Below are 19,346 nucleotides of genomic sequence, written 5' to 3'. Positions count from 1 at the left end.
TATTTACCTTCAAATTTACCATTCTTTTTATTCCAGCATGCAGCTCTGCTCTTCCATCTGGTTTCATTTTCCTTCCCTCTAAGGAACTCTTTTCTTGAGACAGGATCTCATTCTGTCACCCAAGCTGGAGTGCAGTGGCACCATCATGGCTCACTACAGCCTCCATTTTCCAAGCTTAAGCAATCCTCCCACCTTGGCCTCCCAAAATGCTGGGATTATAGGCATGAGCTATCGTGCCCGTCCTAAAGAACTTTCTTTAGCGCTTCTCATAGTGGAGGTCTGCTGGTGACAAGAATCTCTGTTTTCTTTTATCTGAAAATAGCTTTATTTCATCTTCATTCTGGAAGAATACTTCCACTAGAAAAATAATTCTGAGTTGACATTTTTTTTTCTTCAACATTTTAGAGCTATTCCACTGTCTTCTGGTCTATATTGCTTTTGATGAGAAAACAGTGATATTGAAAATATTGTTGTGTATAGTCTTTAGGATGAGATTGAAAAAAAGAAAAGATTTTCTCTTTGTCTTCGGCTTTTAGCAGTTTGACCATGACGTGCCATGGCATGCCCTTTTTTTAATTGACTACTCTGCCAGTTAGAGACGAGGTCCCATGTAGGGGAGGTGGTGCTGAAAACCCAGCAGGGCACAGCTCAACCCTGGCCCACAGCAGCCTGCAGTGACCAGCTATGTACAGAGCCATCAGCTCCTTCTCCAGTCCCACATCACCGGCCATTCGTCCCCTTGTCCTTGACCCTAACTCACACTGCAGCCACACACACCACCTAGGTGAGACCAAGGTGGGCCCTCATATTCAGAGTGCTGGATTACCCCAAACAGGGACCACATCCAGGCCCTGGACTGCCCAGTCACCTGGGGCTGCCGGTGCGTCACTGCCTCTCCACCCTCTTGGCTCTCTGTCCTCTTTCCCACCCAGCCTCACTCTAGCACTTTTGCCCCTATCCATTTAGGGTGACCACCAGTCCTGGCTTGCCCAGAACTTCTCTCATTTTAAAACTGAAAGCCTCATGTCCTGGGAAACCCGTTAGTCCCATGCAAATCAAAACAGTCAGTCATCCTACCTGTCCTGGAGTTTCCTTCCAAGGCCTTACTCCTCCTTCCTCCAGCTCATCTCCAAGAAAGTCTTCTCAGATGGGCTAGCTGGGTTTTCCAGCTCCTGCCCCTCTTAGCAAACAAGGAAATAATGCTCTGAAGGGAGACGAGAGGTAGACTCCCCAGTCCTGATCTGAGTCTTGGCTGGTTTCTTCCTAACACATGGGTCTTGGGATTGGTACCATTGTTCACTCTTTGGCTGCATCTCTGGCTCCCAAGGTGCTCCAGGTGACCCTAAGAGTTCTATGAGAGAGCAGGTTTCAGTGATCTCACCGGAGGAAAGAAGTCCTAGTCAGAGGGGCCCACTCCTCAAAAGACGGGCATAGGAGATCATCCCCAGGTGTGTTTGGGGTTGGGATGTGGCAGACAGGCAGGCTTGAGCTCAAGGCTGTACCTGAGAAATTGTATCTGTCCTGGCCATCACTCTCTTATCATCTCCTTGTAGCCATGGACTGTGGCTCTCCTAAATCTCTCTAGCCTAGAAAAACCAAAGATGCAGAGCATATCCTGTTTAGGTCTGTAACTTGCTGCCATATTACTATATGCAAAATGGAGGAAGCAATAGATTCTTCTCTGAGAGGGGTGTGTGTGTGTGTGTGTGTGTGCATGTGTGTGTGTACAGTGTAAGGCCTTCCACACACCTGCCTTCTCTGAGGACAGGACCATCCACCTCCACAAGGGCCTTCTGGCCTTCTACCAAGTTGTGGGTGAATGTCCTTCCTCGGGGAGCGGTGAGAGCAGCCACGGGCTCTAGTGACTGCCTACAGAAGCTTGAGTGACGGCTTGAGTGATGACTGGGACTAGGGACTGAGGGACACCTGGGCTCGACCCCAGCCCTGACCATGCTGGACGAGCAGCCTGCAGAGGTTGTGGGTAGGATTCAAAAGGCCACCTAAGCGCATGTCCCCCACCCCTGCTTGGTGAGGAGGGAAAGGAAGAGAAAGCTCAAGTTCAAGGATCACAAACTTCAATTCCACAAGAGGGAGGCTCCCCAGGTATGTCGGTGAAGGGAAAGGTCGGGGAGGAAGAGACATGGCTGAGTGAAGGCAGCAGCCATAACTCACAAGGAGTCATCCTACACACGTGGCAAAAATCAGTGTTAAATAGTACAAAAGGGTTGAGTCAGTGTCCTGTCACCCTGACCTCTGAGGGCCAGCGAGGTTTTGGGACTTTTCCCCTAAGCTGCGGCCGGCCCGCTGTTCCTGAGTCCGACGGCAGGTGGCGCTCCGCCCGGAGAATTGGAGAAGGGGAACTGAGGAGTTGCTCAACACTTCCAGGAACTTCCTCCTCCCCCACCGGCCTTCACCTTTTGTTCCCTAGCCTGGGCCAGTTCTCTCGCAGGTCCCAGATGTCCAGTTCCAGATGCCTGGACCCAGAGTGTGGGGGAAATATCTCTGGAGAAGGCCTCACTCCACAGGCTGTCCAGGCGCAATGTGAGTGTGTTCCCGGCAGACGAGGAGGGAAGAGGACGGGAGGGAGAGGGATGGGAGGGTGTGTGGCCGCAAACGCTCCCCTCCCCCCCCCCCACCCTACCACCCACCCACACACACACACACACACCCCACACACACACACCCCACACACACACACCCCACACACACACACACCCCCACACACACACCACCAGCAGCAGCAGCAGCAGCACAGCACATATTCCATGGGGAAACTGAAATTTGCCTGCGGCCTGTAGCACCTTCCGTGGGGGTGGTCGGTGGGTGTTTGCGGCAGACCCTCACTCGCCCCACCATTGCTCCCTCGGATCCCAGGATGGGGTGGGATCTGCTGAAGCAGAAAGCACCCCCTCCTTTGGATGAGACTCTCCTGGGAGATGAGCAAAGGTGATGTCTTCGGAGGAGGGAAAACCGACAATCCTAGAGCTCAGGCTGCACGGGAGGCTGTAGGGATGGGGTGAGGAAGGGGAGGAAGGGAGGAGACGGGAAGTGCCCGGGCCTCAAGGGTGAGGCCACCGCTTCTGACCCGGCCTTGCCAGGCCTCTCAGTCCTAGCGCGGCTCCCCCGCTCCTCCCACACCCACAGGCTTCCGGCCACAGCTGCGCGGTCCCACCTTGCCCTCCCCCCTACTCACAGGTGGTGGCTGCTCCTCTGGGGAGTCCTCCAGGCTTGCCCCACCGGGGGCTCCATCCTCTTGGCCCAAGAGCTACCCCAGCAGCTGACATCCCCCGGGTACCCAGAGCCGTATCGCAAAGGCCACGAGAGCAGCGCGGACATTAAGGCTCCAGAGGGCTTTGCTGTGAGGCTCGTCTTCCAGGACTTCGACCTGGAGCCGTCCCAGGACTGTGCAGGGGACTCTGTCACAGTGAGCTGGGCATGGGGGGGTCCCGCCAGGACTGTGGCCAGGGAGACTCCCGGGGTCGTGGGAAGTGGCGGTGCCCTGAATCACCCATCTGGAGGAGGAATTTTCCATGTAGGGACAGTCGGGCTTGGCTTACCGGGCAGCAGTGGTGGACCCCAGGACACAACCTCCCAGCAGCGCCTCCAGGGCTGCCGTCTGGGCCCCAGCGAGCAAAGAGGGCAGCAAGCAGGCCCTGCATTTGGAAGACTTATGAAGGGACACACAAATCTTGCAAATCTATGGAGCCAGGGTGAGGCACGCACACATTGGTTGTTAAAAATATATCATCATGTATTTGTTGAGTGCCTGCTCTATCAGGTGAGGAAGCTGGGCACAAATAATAACAAAAGATTAAGTCACCGTTCACACTTACCTTAGAAGAGCTGTCACAAAACTTCTAACGCCAAAGCCTTATTGAGAATAAGGACATTTTAGAAACAGTGCTTGATGGAGTGATGCAGGCCTGTAGTCCCAGCAGTATACTCAGGAGACAGGCTGGAGGATCAGAGGGCTGGAGCCCAGGAGTTCAAAGCCAGCCTAAGCAATATAGCAAGACCCCATTTCAAAAATAAATAAATAATAAATAAAAATAAAAAGAGCACATTATCTTTTGATTTAAATTTTATTTATATCAAAATGACACACATATAAACTTTTGAACTTTATTTTTTAATTTTAAAATTTTTAATTATTATAGATACATAATAGTTGTAACACTTTTTTTTTTAAATTAAAGTTTTCTAAGCCTGGGCGCAGTAGCTCATGTCTGTAGTCCCAGCACTTTGGGAGGCTGAGGCGAAAGGATCACTTGAGCCCAGGAATTTGAGACCAGCCTGGGCAACATAGCAAGACCCCATCTCTACAAAAACATTTAAAAATTAGCCAAGTGTGGTGGCACGCACCTGTGGTCCCAGCTACAAAAGATGCTGAAGTGAGAGGGTCACTTGTGCCTGGGAGGTAGAGGCTGCAGTGAGCTCTGATCATGACACTGTACTCCAGCCTGGGTGACAGAGTGAGACCCTGTCTCCAAAAAAAATAAAAGTTTTTTAAAAAGGCTTATGCATAGCAACAGTCTCCAAGCTGTTCCTCCCCACCCCTGAGAGCTGCTCCTTGGGAGCAGTCATTTTCCAATTCATGTAGCTGTTTCATCTGGTCTTTAACTTCATATGATAAATAACATGCTTATTTATCTTTCATTTTTACGTATTTTCTATTAACATTCAACTACAGTATAGAAGATAAGGACTAGCTTTATCTGTCTTCAGTCTTCACCACCCACATTTCCCCTCCCCATTCTGCCAGTTTACATATATTATCATTTTTAGTTAACTCTTTATTCATTATTTACATTATTATGACTATAAAATATTTGCATCTGAGCACATGGCATAAAATAATTTAGGAGTCGATAGTTACATGGAGGATTTTTGTTTTGTTTTGTTTTGTTTTTTGGTGGGGGGTGTTTGTTTTTGTTTTGCTTTTTAGTTTGCTTAGTTGTCTCTGTAACTAATCTCACCAGACTCTTAGCCAGGAGTGTAAATCTTCTTCTGAAATACTCAAGCACAAATTTCAGTCTATTGGTCCTCCTTTTAATTGGTGACATCCCTCCTGAAGATCTCTCGATGATTTATTTTCACAGCCTGAGTTCTTTGCTCTTTAAGCCATCACACATTCTGGGAGTTCCCTTCTCCCTCTTCCTGGGGATTTCCTTTACCTGTCCTGTGCTGAACCTGAATCCCATACCTTTCTCGTTTTTGGTTTACTCTCCCATTTTGGAGGAGCACCTTCACCAGTGGCTTCCTTAGAAAGAGTATTTTAGAATGAATTTTAGAGGATCTTATATGTATCTAAATGTCTCAGTTCTATGCTCACAGCGGATGGATAGTTGATCTGGGTATAGCATTCTAGATTGGACACCTTTTTTTCTAGAATGTTGATGATATTGTCTTCTAGGTCTAGACTTTGTTAAAAAGTTTGATGCCCTTATCATTCCTAATCCTTTGTTTTCTCTCTCTAGAACTTTTGGAATATTTTCCTTATTACCAGTATTCTGGACTTTCATTATGATGTCCCTTGATACACGTGGTTTTTCACGCATTGTACAGGTTTCTTTTAATATAGAGCCTCTTTTAATCTAGTCCTTCAATTCTAGGAATGTTCTTGTGCTATTTTTTAAATAATTTCTAGACATCTCATTTCTTTATTTTCTCTTTCTCCTGTAATTCAGCTGTCGTATGTTCTAGATTGATTCTCTAGCTTTGTTATCTGTTTTGTTCTATTTACCATCTCTTTAGTTCCATTTTCTGGGAAATTTCCTCATCTTTAAATCCCAACCTTTTAGTTAATGGTTTCTTTCCACTGACATACTATTTCATTTCTAAGGATTCATTCTAATTTTCTACATGTGCCTTTTTATAGAGTATTGTTCTTGTTTCATTGATGCAATATCAACTCCTTTCCCTCCTTTGGGATTATTTTTAAATGTTTCTTCTGTTATCTATAGTAGGTCTGTTTCATCCAAGTTCCTTTTTGCCATTTGTTTGTTTTGGTCTCTGCTTTTTGTGTTAGAGACTTTCCTACAATGTCTGATAATACTTGGCTGTCCATTCATATTTAAGGCCCGGTGTGGTGATTCACATCTGTAATCCCAGCACTTTGGCAGGCCAAGGCAGGCAGATCACCTGAGGCCAGGAGTTTGAGACCAGCCTGGCCAACATGATGAAACCCCGTCTCTACTAAAAACACAAAAATTTGCCAGGCATGGTGGTGTACGCCTGTAATCCCAGCTACTTGGGAGGCTGAGGTGTAAGAATCACTTGAACCCGGGAGGCAGAGGTTGTAGTAAGCCGAGATCAGGCCACTGCACTACAGCCTGGGGGGCAGAGTGAGTCTCTGTCTCAAGGAAAAAAAAAAAAAAAAAGAGTGGAGCACTAAAATACTAATTGGAAGTTCTGTGTAGATAGCTAAAAATTTGTCAAATGATAGGTTTGAAAATAGGGTTATCAACAGGGTGACCTAGATGTGCCATTGGGGGCCTCCCAACTGTCAGGATGTAAAAGCATTTTATTTGGGGACAGCCATTTTCCCCTGAGAGAACTCCTGCAGTCTCCAGCTCAGGGACCCTAGCATTCTGGTCAACAAGCTGAGAGAAGGGCCTGGTGGAGGGAGCTGCAGCTCACTGTTTGGCAGGTAGACTTTCACTTAATCCTTCTGTTTTTGGTTCAGTGAGTCCTCACTTAATATCATCCATAGGTTCTTGGCAAGTATGACTTTAAGAGAAACAACATAGAATGAAACCAATTTGGCCATTGATATATACAAGAGTGAAGTACCTGCAGCAATTACTGATCACAGAAACATCACCAAACACCTAAATAAAGACCCCAAACACTTCTAATATTAAATATTGAAATACATGTGAACTATGCCTACATGTAAGAAAGCTTAATAAAAATGAGTAAGATTATTTACCCAGTTATTCCAGTTTGGGGTCACGGGTGGCCACCGCCTGGTCCAGCAGTTCAGGATGCAAGGCAGGAATCAGTGCTGGACAGGACAGCATCCTGTTTCAGGACGCACTCACACACATTCATACTCACTCACACTGGGGCCGTGGGGACATGCCAGGTCACCCAACAGGCACAGCTTGGGATGTGGGAGGAAACCAGAGGACCTGAAGAAAACCACTGAAGACCTGGGAAGAATGTGCAAACTTCACCCAGACAGTGGCCCCAGACAGGAGCCGATATTTTTTCTCATCAGTGTCATAATGAAACAACAATGTTATTCATGGACCTGCTGCACTGACCTTCGCCCCCTCTGTCAAGTGTGCCATGGGGCCTCAAGTCCAGGGTTTCTCGTTAAGCTCATGCCCTGTTCCAGGGTGGGCCCGAGGGAGTTGCCTGGGTGCACAGAGATTCTAGGATTCTGTAGTCTCCCTCACAGGCTTCCCGCCTGCCATCCCTGTGCCAGTCCTTCCCTCATCCCTATCTTGATTGCCCCAATTTTTAAAACTTACCCTGGTTCTGTGATGAGAACCTGCTTGCTTTATGTTGGCTCCCATCATTGCAAACTCAAGTTATCACTTGCGTCTCCACTCCATCTTCCAAAGTGTGTTCATCTGCTGTCATCCTCTCTCTCCCTTTTTTGTCCTTGGTTATATGTACCATTTTATCCCTTTGCTGTCATATGACTGGGGTTTGAGGTGGGAGAGGAGATACGTGCGTGCATTTATTGCTTCAGACTTAACCAGAAGGGATGATACTTTGCTCAATTCAGCCTGTGTCTGTTGAGCACCTACCATGAGTCCCGTTCCTCTTAAATCACAGAGATTTTTAATCCTGGCCTCTTTTCTTGTCATTGAGAAACTTCAAGATCAGAAATAGGATTCCTCCCAGAGTAAGTCACACACACACACCCCTCAAATGCAGAATTCAGCACACTATAATCTAGTTTATTTTTTACTTGTCAGTGTCCTCAGCCACTGCTCCTCAGGAGCAGAACTGTGCCTTTGTCATATCTGTGTCCCCAGCACCTAGCACAGTGTATTACACATAGTACACAGTCAGTGCATGTGTTAAAGGAATAAGTGAAAGAGTGAATCAAATGCAAGCTTATGTGTGTGCGGGACACACAGCAGAATGAATTTTGAAGGAGCAGGTATTGAGTATCCATCCTCACCACTGCTCTTAGTGTGGACTCTGGAAGATGCCATAGAACATGCTGGAAGAGGCCACACAGACCATTACATAGGAGAGGAAACTGAGATCTTGGGTGCTTCAGAAACTCCCCATTTCGCACATGGAGTTAGTAGCAAAGTCTAGAATTTAAGGGTGTTAGGACTCCGTCCTGTGTCCACTCTACTTTCCCAGTTAGAATCCTAAGCAATTGTATTTAGCTAACAATTCAGGGAAAAGGGCAAAAGGAAAACTGGAGGGTTTTACAACCAAGTAGAGCAGTTGAGCACCATTTCCTATATCAAATTGCTTCTTCCCCAAAAGGCAGGCCTCTTAAATGCCAGGAGTTACATTTGTTGATATTCTAAGCAAAAGACCAGTTTGTCTGAGCAAGGTATTTGGGGCGATTTGGAAATTTTCTTCATCGCAACTTTTACCCAATTACTCTGATCATAATGACATGGTCTGGATGAAGTCTTGAATGAATTTGGGACTTGTGGAGAATGAGGGAATGGAGAGCTAGCAAAAACCTGGGATATATAGATCAGTATGAAAACCAGAACTAAAATGAGCCAAGCAGTGAGCTGTGTACCTGGAACAGAGATGAAGCAGGAAGCATGGCCCAGGAACTCCCTCCAAGCCGTCCTTTCCTTGAGTTGAGGAACCCACAGGAAGGGATTTGAGCAGAGGTGAGACAGTTAAAGGGCATTGAAACAGAGACAACCTGCCAGGTGAAGCAATACCATCCAGTGCACCTGGACTGTGGACACCTGTGTCCTTAGGCTTTCATACATTGTGAGAGCTTCGTTTACAAAGTGCATGGGGTAAGAGGAGGGGCACCCCAAAAGAAGGAAAGCAGGAAAAGGCAGGGACCCCAGAGGCTCAGTCTCTGCAGAGGGTCTTACTGCTTCACAGATGTTGGCCAGAGAAAGTTACTCAGAGAAGTGGAAGGTGATGGGATGGGGCTTGGGGATGGAGGAGACGCTGGATGGCAGGGGCTTATGCCTATGTTCATTTGAGTCAAAGCTGTGGTGCTATAGGTACCACGTTGAGCACCAGGAACTCAGTGGTGAAAAAGACAGAACTAGTCCTTGACTTCTTAGAGTTTATAATCCAGCGACTCTTATGGGAACCCTGGGGTTCCCAAGGAACTTCTTAAAAGAAGGAAAATATAATGGGTTGTATGAAATAATTATGGTAGGCTAAAGAAACATTATAGTATGCGGTCATGTCTGGAAGAAACTCAGGAGTCAATAATGGAACCAGAAGCTAGTTGAGGAAGCCTCTGTGAGGTGCCTTCTGAGCCCCAGAGGGGCACGGCCCGTCTAGATGGGGCTGGAGTCACACCGAGGATGTGCCCCTGTGATGGCAGCAGCACAGGTTCACCCCACACCTATCTGCAGCCTCACTCCTCCTCCTGCTTTCAGATCTCAGCCAGCGGGTCGGATCCAAGCCAGTTCTGTGGTCAGCAAGACGCCCCTCTGGGCAGGCCCCCCGGTCAGAGGGAGTTTGTATCCTCAGGGAGGAGTTTGCGGCTGACCTTCCGCACACAGCCTTCCTCGGAGAACAAGACCGTCCACCTCCACAAGGGCTTCCTGGCCCTCTACCAAACCGTGGGTGAGTGTCCCTCCTGGGGGTGCAGGGAGGGAGCCTCTGTCCCCAGCCATGACCCTGGTATCTTCAAGCCTTAAGTGGAAGCTTGAGTGACAGCTGAGGTGACTCAGGGACACCTGGGCTGGACCCCAGCCCTGCCCCTGCTGGCAAGCAACCCTATTAAGAGACAGCCATTGCCCAGCCCCAGTGGTGGTTTCCGCACAGATTTATAGGCCCGGTGTTTGCAGATCATCTAATTTTTAAAGAGATGCCAAAAATCCGGGTTTTTAAGTAAAATTATAAATTTTCAAATGATGACTCAGATTGGTTTTGAAAGATAAATACTGGCTGGAGGCAGTGGTTCATGCCTATAATCCCAGCACTTTGGAAGGCCAAGGCTGGAAGATTGCTTGAGGTCAGTAGTTGGAGACCAGCCTGGGCAACATAGTGAGACCCCGTTTCCACAAAAAAATTAAGAATTAGCCAGGCGTGGTGGTGCACACCTGTAATACCAGCTACTCGGGGACAGAGGGGGAGGATTGCTTGAGCCAGGGAGTTTGAGGCTGCAGTCAGCCATAATCATGCCACTGCACTCCAGCCTGGGAGACATAGTGAGACAGGAAGAAAGAAAGAGAGAAAGAGAGGGAGAAATAAAGGGAGGGAGGGAGCGAGGGAGGAAGGAAAGAGGAAGGGAAGGAAAGGAGGCTGGGAAGGAGGGAGGGAGGAAGGGAGGGAAGGAAGGGTGCACATGATAAAATATCATTTTTTTAAGTATGCTAAAAAGTAAGTCTTCCTCTATCTCTGGCTCTTAACTCCTAGCTGCCCTCCCCAGAAACAGCTGTGTTCTCCATTTCCTAGATATTCTTCCTAGGAAGAGGATAAATTGTGTGTTTCTGTGTTGTAAGTGTTCTGAACTTGGCATTTTCCCACTGAATAATATATCTTAAAGATCATCCCATTCCATATGGTCAGCATTAACTCATTTATTTTTTATTTATTTATTTATTTATTTATTTATTTATTTATTTGGGACAGAGTCTCGCTCTGTCACCCAGGCTGGAGTGCAGTGGCACAATCTCTGCTCATTGCAACCTCCGCCTCCTAGGTTCAAGTGATTCTCCTGCCTCAGCCTCCTGAGTAGCTGGGATTATAGGTATGCCACTATACCCAGCTAATTTTTGCATTTTTAGTAATGGTTTCACCATGTTGGCCAGGTGTCAAACTCCTGACCTCAGGTGATCTGCCTGCCTCAGGCTCCCAAAGTGCTAGGATTACAGGCGTGAGCCACCGCACCGGCGAACTCATGATTTTTATTGACCACATAAAATCCCCTTGACTGATGTGTCATAACGTATTTGATCAGCCCTCCTGATAGATACTTTGCTGCCACACACGGTGCTACTGTGCATATCCTTGCATTTATGTCTTTGAGCGCATGTGTGAGAATATCTTTAGACTAAATTTTTAGAAATGGAGTAGTAGGTTAAAAAAAATTTGCATTTTAAATTTTGATATTGCTAAAATTTTCTCCAAAAATGTTTTGCTAATTTACATACCTACCAAACATATATGGAGTGCCTGTTTCGCCCACCCTGCTTGTCACACTTACCTTCAAACTCTTTGAGTGTTGACAGTCTGATCAGGGAAAACTAACTCAAATGTTTTTAAAAAACTAAAAGTAAAAATAAAAAATAAATCACTGTGCAAGTCAAACCAAGTATAGCCATGGGCCAGAATCAGCCCCTGGGTTGCCAGTTGGCAAATCTGTGCTAGGTGCTGTTTTCCTATAGCTGTGAACTATAGTCAGCCCATCAGCGAGGCCAGCAGGGGCTCTGAGGCCATCAGCGCACCTGGAGACAACCCCGCCAAGGTCCAGAACCACTGCCAGGAGCCCTATTATCAGGCCGCGGTGGCAGGTGAGTCCCCACCTGCTCAGGGGTGGCTTCCATCCGCCTCACTCCCACCCAAACGCCTGACAGCCTCTGAGCGCCTGGTTTCAACTCTGAGCCTATTTCTTTGCCTCTCCTCATTTTGCGCCTCAGGGACACTCACCGGCACAAACCCAGGGACCTGGAAGGACAGACAGGATGGGGAGGAGGTTCTTCAGTGTATGCCTGGTGAGTAGCCACCTGCCAGCACCATTCCCCCAACAAGTCGCAGCTGCAACTGGGACCTACGGGACACAGGGGTTAAAGGAAAGCCTTAGAATAGAAAGGAAGATAAGAAGCAGAAGGTGGGGAAGAACAGGGCAATCAACAAGGCCCAGAAAAGAAGAGGCTTGTTCCTCATTCTTCAGAGGTCAAGATATATCTGAGGAAAAGCATGAAGGAAGTTAATAAGATGGACTAGAAAAGGAGGAAGAGAAACCAACAAGCTGAAGTAAGAGAAAACCCTTTTTGTGCCATATGTTTTAAGGATCTACTGACAGGCTCTCTATTCCTAAAACATCTCCCTACCTAGATGCCACACAGTGCCAGAAAGTCAACCATTTTTTTTAAAATTTATTGAGATAAAATTCACGGCTGGGTGCAGTGGCTCATGCCTGTTATCCCAGCCTTTGGGAGGCCGAGGCGGGTGAATCACCTGAGATCAGGAGTTCCAGACCAGCCTGGCCAACATGGCAAGAACCCGTTTCTACTAAAAAAAATACAAAAAATTAGCATGATGGTGTGTGCCTATAATCCCAGCTACTTAGGAGGCTGAGGCATGAGAATCGCTTGAACCCAGAAGGTGGAGGTTGCAGTGAGCTGAGATCGTGCCGCTGCATTTCAGCCTGGGCAACAGAGCAAGACTCCGTCTCAAAAAAAAAAAAAATTACAGAACTTCTCAAAATCTGTAGTTGCCAAGAAAAAATTAAAAGTTAATTTTTAAAATTCACATTGCACAAAATTTACCATTTTAACCACTTTTTTTTTTTTTTTTTTTTTTTTGAGATGGAGTTTCCCTCTTGTTGCCCAGGCTGCAGTGCAGTGGCGCAATCTTGGCTCACTGCAACCTCCACCTCCTGGGTTCAAGCGATTCTCCTGCCTCAGCCTCCTGAGTAGCTGGGATTACAGGCATCTGCCACTATGCCCAGCTCATTTTTTTTTTTTTTTTTTGTATTTTTAGTAGAGACGGGGTTTCACCATGTTGGCCAGGATGGTCTACAACTCCTGACCTCAGGTGATCGACCCGCCTCAGCCTCCCAAAGTGCTGGGATTACAGGGGTGAGCCACCGCGCCCAGCCTTAACCACTTTAAACAGTACAATACAGTAATGTTTAGTGTGTTCACAATGTAGTGAAACCACTACCACTAATTCCAGAACATTTCCATCACCCTCCTCAAAAAAGCCCAGTACCTCCAACGCTCCCCTGCCCCACCCCTGGCAACCACTAATCTATCTTCTGTCTCTATGGATTTGCCTCTGTGGATTTTGTATCAGTGGAATCATATAATATGCGGCTGTTTCTGTCTGGCTTCTTTCACTTAGCGTAATGTTTTCAAGGTTCATTCCTGTTATAGCATCCATCAGTATTTCATTTTTATGGCCAAATAATACTCCTTTCTCTGGATACACCATTTTGTTTATTCATTCAACTGATGGACATTTGGGTTGTCTCTATTTCTTGCCTTTTATGAATGACGCTTCTATGAGCATTTGTGTACAAGTTTTTGTATCGACATATATTTCCAAATCTCTTGGGTATATACCTAGGAGTAGACTTGCTGGATTGCATAATAATTCTATTTAACTTTTTGAGGAACCACCAAACTGTCTTCAGCAGTTTGCACCATTTTACATCTCACCAGCTATACATGAGGGTTCAAGTCCACCATTTTTGAGATCCATACTTTTGAATGAAAGCATTGCCTTCTTAACCCAATCTGATCCACAGAACACTCTAGGGGTAGCCTGAAGGCTCATGGTGCTTTGGGGATGGGTTGGAGGGCAGGTGGTAGTGGGAGATGTTACAAATGAGGAAGTGACACAAAACTGAGGCAGGAAGCACTGAAACAGACTCTGCCTGTAGCATGGGGGCCCAGGATGATCCAAAGGAATTGCTTTAATGCCTCTGAGGAGGCAGGAAGGAGAGCCCTGCAGAACCAGCCCCAAACATGTGCTCATCTCTGCTCTCTACCCTCAGTCCACTGTCCTGAGTCCCATGCAGGATGGGTGCCCCGTACACTTGGCGTTGATTACCTGCCCGTGTCTGCCCACATGGTCTACACTGTGGGTCTGCATCAGTATAAGACTCCTGATCCTGGCCGGGCACGGTGGCTCATGCCTGTAATCCCTACACTTCGGGAGGCCGAGGCAGGTGGATCACTTGAGTTCAGGAGTTCCAGACCAGTCTGGCCCACATGATGAAACCCCATCTCTAATAAAAATACACAAAAATTAGCCGGGTGTGGTGGTCAGTGCCGGTAATCCCAGCTACTCGGGAGACTGAGGCAGGAGAATTGCTTGAGCCTGGGAGGCGGAGGTTGCAGTGAGCTGAGATCGCGCAACTGCACTCCAGTCTGGGCAACAAGAGCGAAACTCGGTCTCAAAAAAAAAAAAGAGTCCTTATCCCAGAGCCTCTTCACGCATCCCCTACCACAGCACTTCAGAGAAGTAGGTCTTCAATCAATGTGCCTAGATGCAGCTGCTGACTGTCACCCCTACCCCTCCTCTCTCCCAGTCTGCGGACGGCCAGTCACCCCCATTGCCCAGAATCAGACGACCCTCCGTTCTTCCAGAGCTAAGCTGGGCAACTTCCCCTGGCAAGCCTTCACCAGTATCCATGGCCGTGGGGGCGGGGCCCTGCTGGGTGACAGATGGATCCTCACTGCTGCCCACACCATCTACCCCAAGGACAGTGTTTCTCTCAGGAAGAACCGGAGCGTGAATGTGTTCCTGGGCCACACAGCCATAGATGAGATGCTGAAACTGGGGAACCACCCTGTCCGCCGTGTCATTGTGCACCCCGACTACCGTCAGAATGAGTCCCACAACTTCAGCGGGGACATCGCCCTCCTGGAGCTGCAGCACAGCATCCCGCTGGGCCCCAACATCCTCCCGGTCTGTCTGCCCGATAATGAGACCCTCTACCGCAGCGGCTTGCTGGGCTACGTCAGTGGGTTTGGCGTGGAGATGGGCTGGCTAACTACTGAGTTGAAGTACTCCAGGCTGCCTGTAGCTCCCAGGGAGGCCTGTGAGGCCTGGCTCCAAAAGAGACAGAGGCCCGAGGTGTTTTCTGACGATATGTTCTGTGTTGGGGACGAGACGCAGCGGCACAGTGTCTGCCAGGGGGACAGTGGCAGCGTCTATGTGGTATGGGACGATCGTGCCCATCACTGGGTGGCCACGGGCATTGTGTCCTGGGGCATAGGGTGTGGCGAAGGGTATGACTTCTACACCAAAGTGCTCAGCTACGTGGACTGGATCAAGGGAGTGATGAACGGCAAGAACTGACCCTGGGGTGCTTGGACAGTGACTGACCAGCACAGGGCAGGCCCCAGCCAAGAGAGGGCTGGGAGTGAGACTGAACCCTGGGGCAGTGGTGGGGGGGGGCAGTGGTGGGGGGTGGGCGTGGGGGAGTCGGGGAAATCCTATTCACATCACTGTTGCACCAAGCCACTGCAGGAGAAACCCCCACCCGGCAAGCCTGCACCGTCCCAGACAGGAAGCAGGTCCCAAAGACCGCTGCTTCTCGCCCTCCACCTCCCTGTGCGCGTGCACCATGCCCAGAGAAGCCTGTACATCTCAGCAACTTTCACCTTGAATTCCTTAGAATCCCCAACCCCTACTTCATGTGTTGACACAGCTTTGATACTCACCTGTGGAAGAGCCACCTTCTCACCCGCTATGAGAGTGTGGAGGAAGGGGTTTTCATTGCATTGCATTTCTGAAACGTTCCTAAGACCCTTTAGTTGACCTTCAAATTCAAGCTATTCTACAGCTCCAAGATGCAATTACGGAAATAGCTCCTTTTTTATTTTAGGTCCTCTATATGCCAGGTGCTTCACCTGTTATTTCACTGAATCCTCATAGCATATTTGCAAAGGATGTGTTATCCATGTATGACAGATGAGGAAACTGAGGCTCACGGGATAGAGGACTTGCCCAAATCCCTCAGCTGGTATGTGACTGTAGAGACTGTGCTCTTCCCAGTGTGCCACCATACTTCTCAACTCTCCTCTGACCTGCTGTGTCACTCAGTCCCCACATCCTGACCATTGTCCCTCCCTGGGAATTCCTGCTTCTGTGAAAATGGCGTCCTCTGGCTCACACTTTCCTGATGGCCCCATCTCCTGCAGAAGCCAGGTGAGCCCAGCACTGGACTGAAGTTCCCGCGGACACCCCACCTGTGCCTCCATCATCAAGGGAACTGCTCCACCTGAGAGGACCAACGCTTTAATTTTTAGTAAAGACTGGAGGTGATGGGCCGGGCGCGGTGGCTCACGCCTGTAATCCCAGCACTTTCAGAGGCCGAGGTGGGCAGATCACAAGGTGAGGAGCTCCAGACCATCCTGGCCAACACAGTGAAACCCCATCTCTACTAAAAATGCAAAAATTAGCTGGGTGTGGTGGTGGGCGCCTGTAGTCCCAGCTACTTGGGAGGCTGAGGCAGGAGAATGGCGTGAATTCAGAAGGTGGAGGTTGAAGTGAGCCGAGATCGTGCGACTGCACTCCAGCCTGGCGACAGAGCAAGACTCTGTCTAAAACAAATAAAAGTAAAAATAAATAAATAAATAAATAATTGGAGGTGATTTACAGTGAAAGACACAAAATACAACTATTCAATGGAAATAGAAAATAAACACAATAAAAGACAGATAATTTGTTAGCATCAAGAGTCACGTTGCTACTATGATCAAAGGTTAAATGTATCTCTAAAAAAAATGGCAGGATTCGAAGTTGTACATACATGTGGTTACTTCTGTTTTTAACACCCACACACAGTACAAGAGATTATTTAAAATATTCCCAAAAGGACGATGCACACCTATCGTCCCCCCCACTTAGTAGGCTGATACAGGAGGATCACTTGAGCCCAGGAGTTCAAGGTCAGCCTAAGCAACATAGTGAAACCCCATCTCCAAAAATATAATAATAATTCTCTCAAAATACCAAACAAAGGTGGTTTTATTGATAAGATTTTTGCTGTTTGGTTTTCCACTATTCTCTATTTGCTGAATTTTGTTTAATTAGCATAAAACATTTTATTTTACTAATTTTTTATGATTGAAAAAATGATATGCGTTTCTCCGTACCAAGGCAAAAAAAAATATATATATACACCTATATTTACATATGTACGTCTAGATCTATATCTACACCTCCATCGCTGTCTCTAGGTCTAGAGATAGAGATATAGACAATGAGATAGAGAGAGAGAGTGAAGTTAGAGAGAGATGATGGAGATGGATGAACTAGCGATAGAGACATGTCCACAGAGGAAAACCTACCACCACTTTAAGAGAGAAATCTTTTTCCCAAGAATCAAATCCTTAGAGGAACAAACACTGTAACAGACAAGGTCCTCAATACTTCTTTTAAAACAGATGCAGCAACATTCATATGCATTTTTTTCCTTCTTGGTATAAGTCAAGGACATAACAAAAATGTGTGAGTAAATGTTATTTTGAATGGTTGGACAGAGTGGAGACAGGGCTGGGACTGAGCTAATGACGTCCAGGTTTGCCGCTCTCCAAGCATGTTGCACAATGCCAAGGCAGAACTGAGAATCCCTAGGATGGATGGAAGAGCTTCAGCTAAGACTTACCTCCTTACCTGTTCCCTCTGCCTCCATTATCAACATATACTGCATACACACACAGATAATTTGTTAGCATCAAGAGTCACGTTGCTACTATGATCAAAGGTTAAATGTATCTCTAAAAAAATGGCAGGATTCGAAGTTGTACATACATGTGGTTACTTCTGTAACCACATGTGAATTCAGAAGGTGGAGGTTGACAAACACACACACACACACGCAACACTGCTGCTGCCAGGATATTAATGTACAGTTTGTTAGACAAGATTCCCCTTCCTTCTCGTCCTCTGATCTAGTCCTTTTCCTTCACCCCTATCTTTTGTCTTTCCTGACCTAACAAGGCTGTGGTTCATATCCTGATCGCATCACAGACCAGCCCTCCATTAGGTTCAGTCCTCAGCTCTGACACACAGGCCTGCTGGAGAAACCCTCCAAGTGTTGGTGGATCTTGCACCTTCTGTGTGCCTGCTGTCTAACTACTGATGACTTGGTCACTGCCTGATGGGGAACTGCATCAGCTCTGTGAATTCTTGCAATCTATTGCCTGGGAAAGTGCCTTGCCATTAAACAGGTAGCCCAAAAATGGATGAACGGGGTTGGGGGCAGAAGGGTGGAGGTTGGAGGGATTAATCTAATAAGGGAAACAAGCAGAACAGCCTATAAAGGCTTAAGAACACAGAAGCCTGCTCTGCAGCCCAAGCCCCTCTATGGGGTAAAGTGCCGTCAGATATTTGGTGCCACGGAGAGTTGATGAAGAAAGCCTTCCAAAAACAGTGAAAGTGTTTTTTATTTGTTTTAAATTTTAGAGATAAGGTCTCACTATGTTGCCCAGGCTGGTCTCGAACTCCTGGGCTCAAGAGATCTTCCCACCCTGGCCTCACAAAGTGCCAGGATCACAGGCATGAGCCACCACACGTGGCCAAGAGCAAAATTTTTAAAGCAGGACACTATGGCCTCATGGACAAGAGAGTCTAGGGTCCCTCCTCCCCCCCAGGGGCCTGGCTCCATCTCAGAAACACCAAGAGCCTCTTGCTCCACACCCGCACCCTCGGCTTCAGCCCTGGCACTTGTGTTGAGCAGATGCTGAGGAGATGGGGACATTTTACCCCCTCCGCAGCCGCCCCAGAGGGTCTCAAACCCAGGGCTGATTTAGGGCTGCCCTGACATGGCCATCCCTATTCTATGTCCACGTGTCATTCACGGCTAAAGCAGGCCAGGGCCCCAAGGCAACCAAGCTCCTCTCTCTTCTGCCCACTCCCACGTGCCCTCCTCTGCCCCAGTGTTCCTATCATTACATCCTGGGCATGGAAACCCGGGCCATTCTTGAACCAGGGCTGTGGGCTGAATGACGGCAAGAAGAACGGGGTCATGGGAAAGGACAGCCCAGAAAAGAGAATTCACAACCTGTGGTCTCCCACTGCTTTGGTAGGAACCTTGTAAACACAGCAGCAGCCCCCCAGGAAAGTCTTGGAAGGAAGGAGAAGCTGATCAGATTCAGAGACTGAGGCATCTGGGCCTCCAACCAAAGGCTCCCCTGGCCCTAAAAAGTCAGACTCCCGTCTCCTTAGCCCTTTCCCTCATAGACCAGCAGGTGGCACCACCGACAGGGATTTCAAAACCAAAACTAAATTAAAGTGGAAACTCAGATCTTTTGTTTATGCAAATAGTTCATTCCCTCCAACATTCCTCCGGGAATGGTCCCCCCTCCACTCCACAGAAAACCCTCCCCTCCCTGCTGTGCGTGACGCGGCCTCCCTCTGCACACAGTGCACGAAGACGCTGTCAGGAGAGCCCAGGATTCAACACGGGCCTTGCAAGGGTGATGGGCACCCAGGCGGGAGGGAGAAGCCAGGGGAGAAGCCAGGACATAGGA

General features: G+C 47.9%; 2 protein-coding genes across 8 annotated transcripts in view; one reads left to right on the top strand and one right to left on the bottom strand.

Annotated features, from left to right (window-relative positions):
* CLSTN3 (calsyntenin 3) overlaps window positions 1-3,125 on the bottom strand; it is a 50,367-nt gene extending 47,242 nt beyond the window's left edge. Inside the window, exons 1-3 of one of the 4 annotated variants that reach the window (XM_077952998.1) lie at window positions 2,252-2,328; window positions 1,503-1,586; window positions 1,078-1,351 (exon numbers count right to left, since the gene is read on the bottom strand). The gene's annotated coding sequence lies outside the window, so the exon portion shown is untranslated. Of the gene's footprint in view, window positions 1-1,077; window positions 1,352-1,502; window positions 1,587-2,251; window positions 2,329-2,729 lie in introns of those variants that run through there. The other 3 variants (XM_077952994.1, XM_077952996.1, XM_077952999.1) reach the window with 3 other exon arrangements.
* C1RL (complement C1r subcomponent like) lies at window positions 2,378-16,530 on the top strand. 4 transcript variants are annotated; one of them, XM_077953475.1, is made up of 7 exons: window positions 2,378-2,541; window positions 3,196-3,424; window positions 9,564-9,753; window positions 11,520-11,645; window positions 11,772-11,846; window positions 12,838-12,891; window positions 14,393-16,530. In XM_077953475.1, the coding sequence occupies exons 1-7, from the start codon at window positions 2,471-2,473 to the stop codon at window positions 15,163-15,165; spliced, it is 1,518 nt and encodes a 505-aa protein (XP_077809601.1). In that variant the 5' UTR covers window positions 2,378-2,470; the 3' UTR covers window positions 15,166-16,530. The 4 variants fall into 4 exon arrangements, 3 of the variants coding, with proteins under 3 accessions (XP_077809601.1, XP_015006441.2, XP_077809602.1); XM_015150955.3 differs by lacking the exon at window positions 12,838-12,891; XM_077953476.1 differs by lacking the exons at window positions 11,520-11,645; window positions 12,838-12,891.
* The last annotated feature ends 2,816 nt before the right edge of the window (window positions 16,531-19,346 follow it).

This window comes from Macaca mulatta, chromosome 11, assembly GCF_049350105.2.
Source record: "Macaca mulatta isolate MMU2019108-1 chromosome 11, T2T-MMU8v2.0, whole genome shotgun sequence".
NCBI lineage: Eukaryota > Metazoa > Chordata > Mammalia > Primates > Cercopithecidae > Macaca > Macaca mulatta.
The sequence above is the reverse complement of the archived record's forward strand: the minus strand, read 5'-3'. Positions and strand labels throughout refer to the sequence as shown.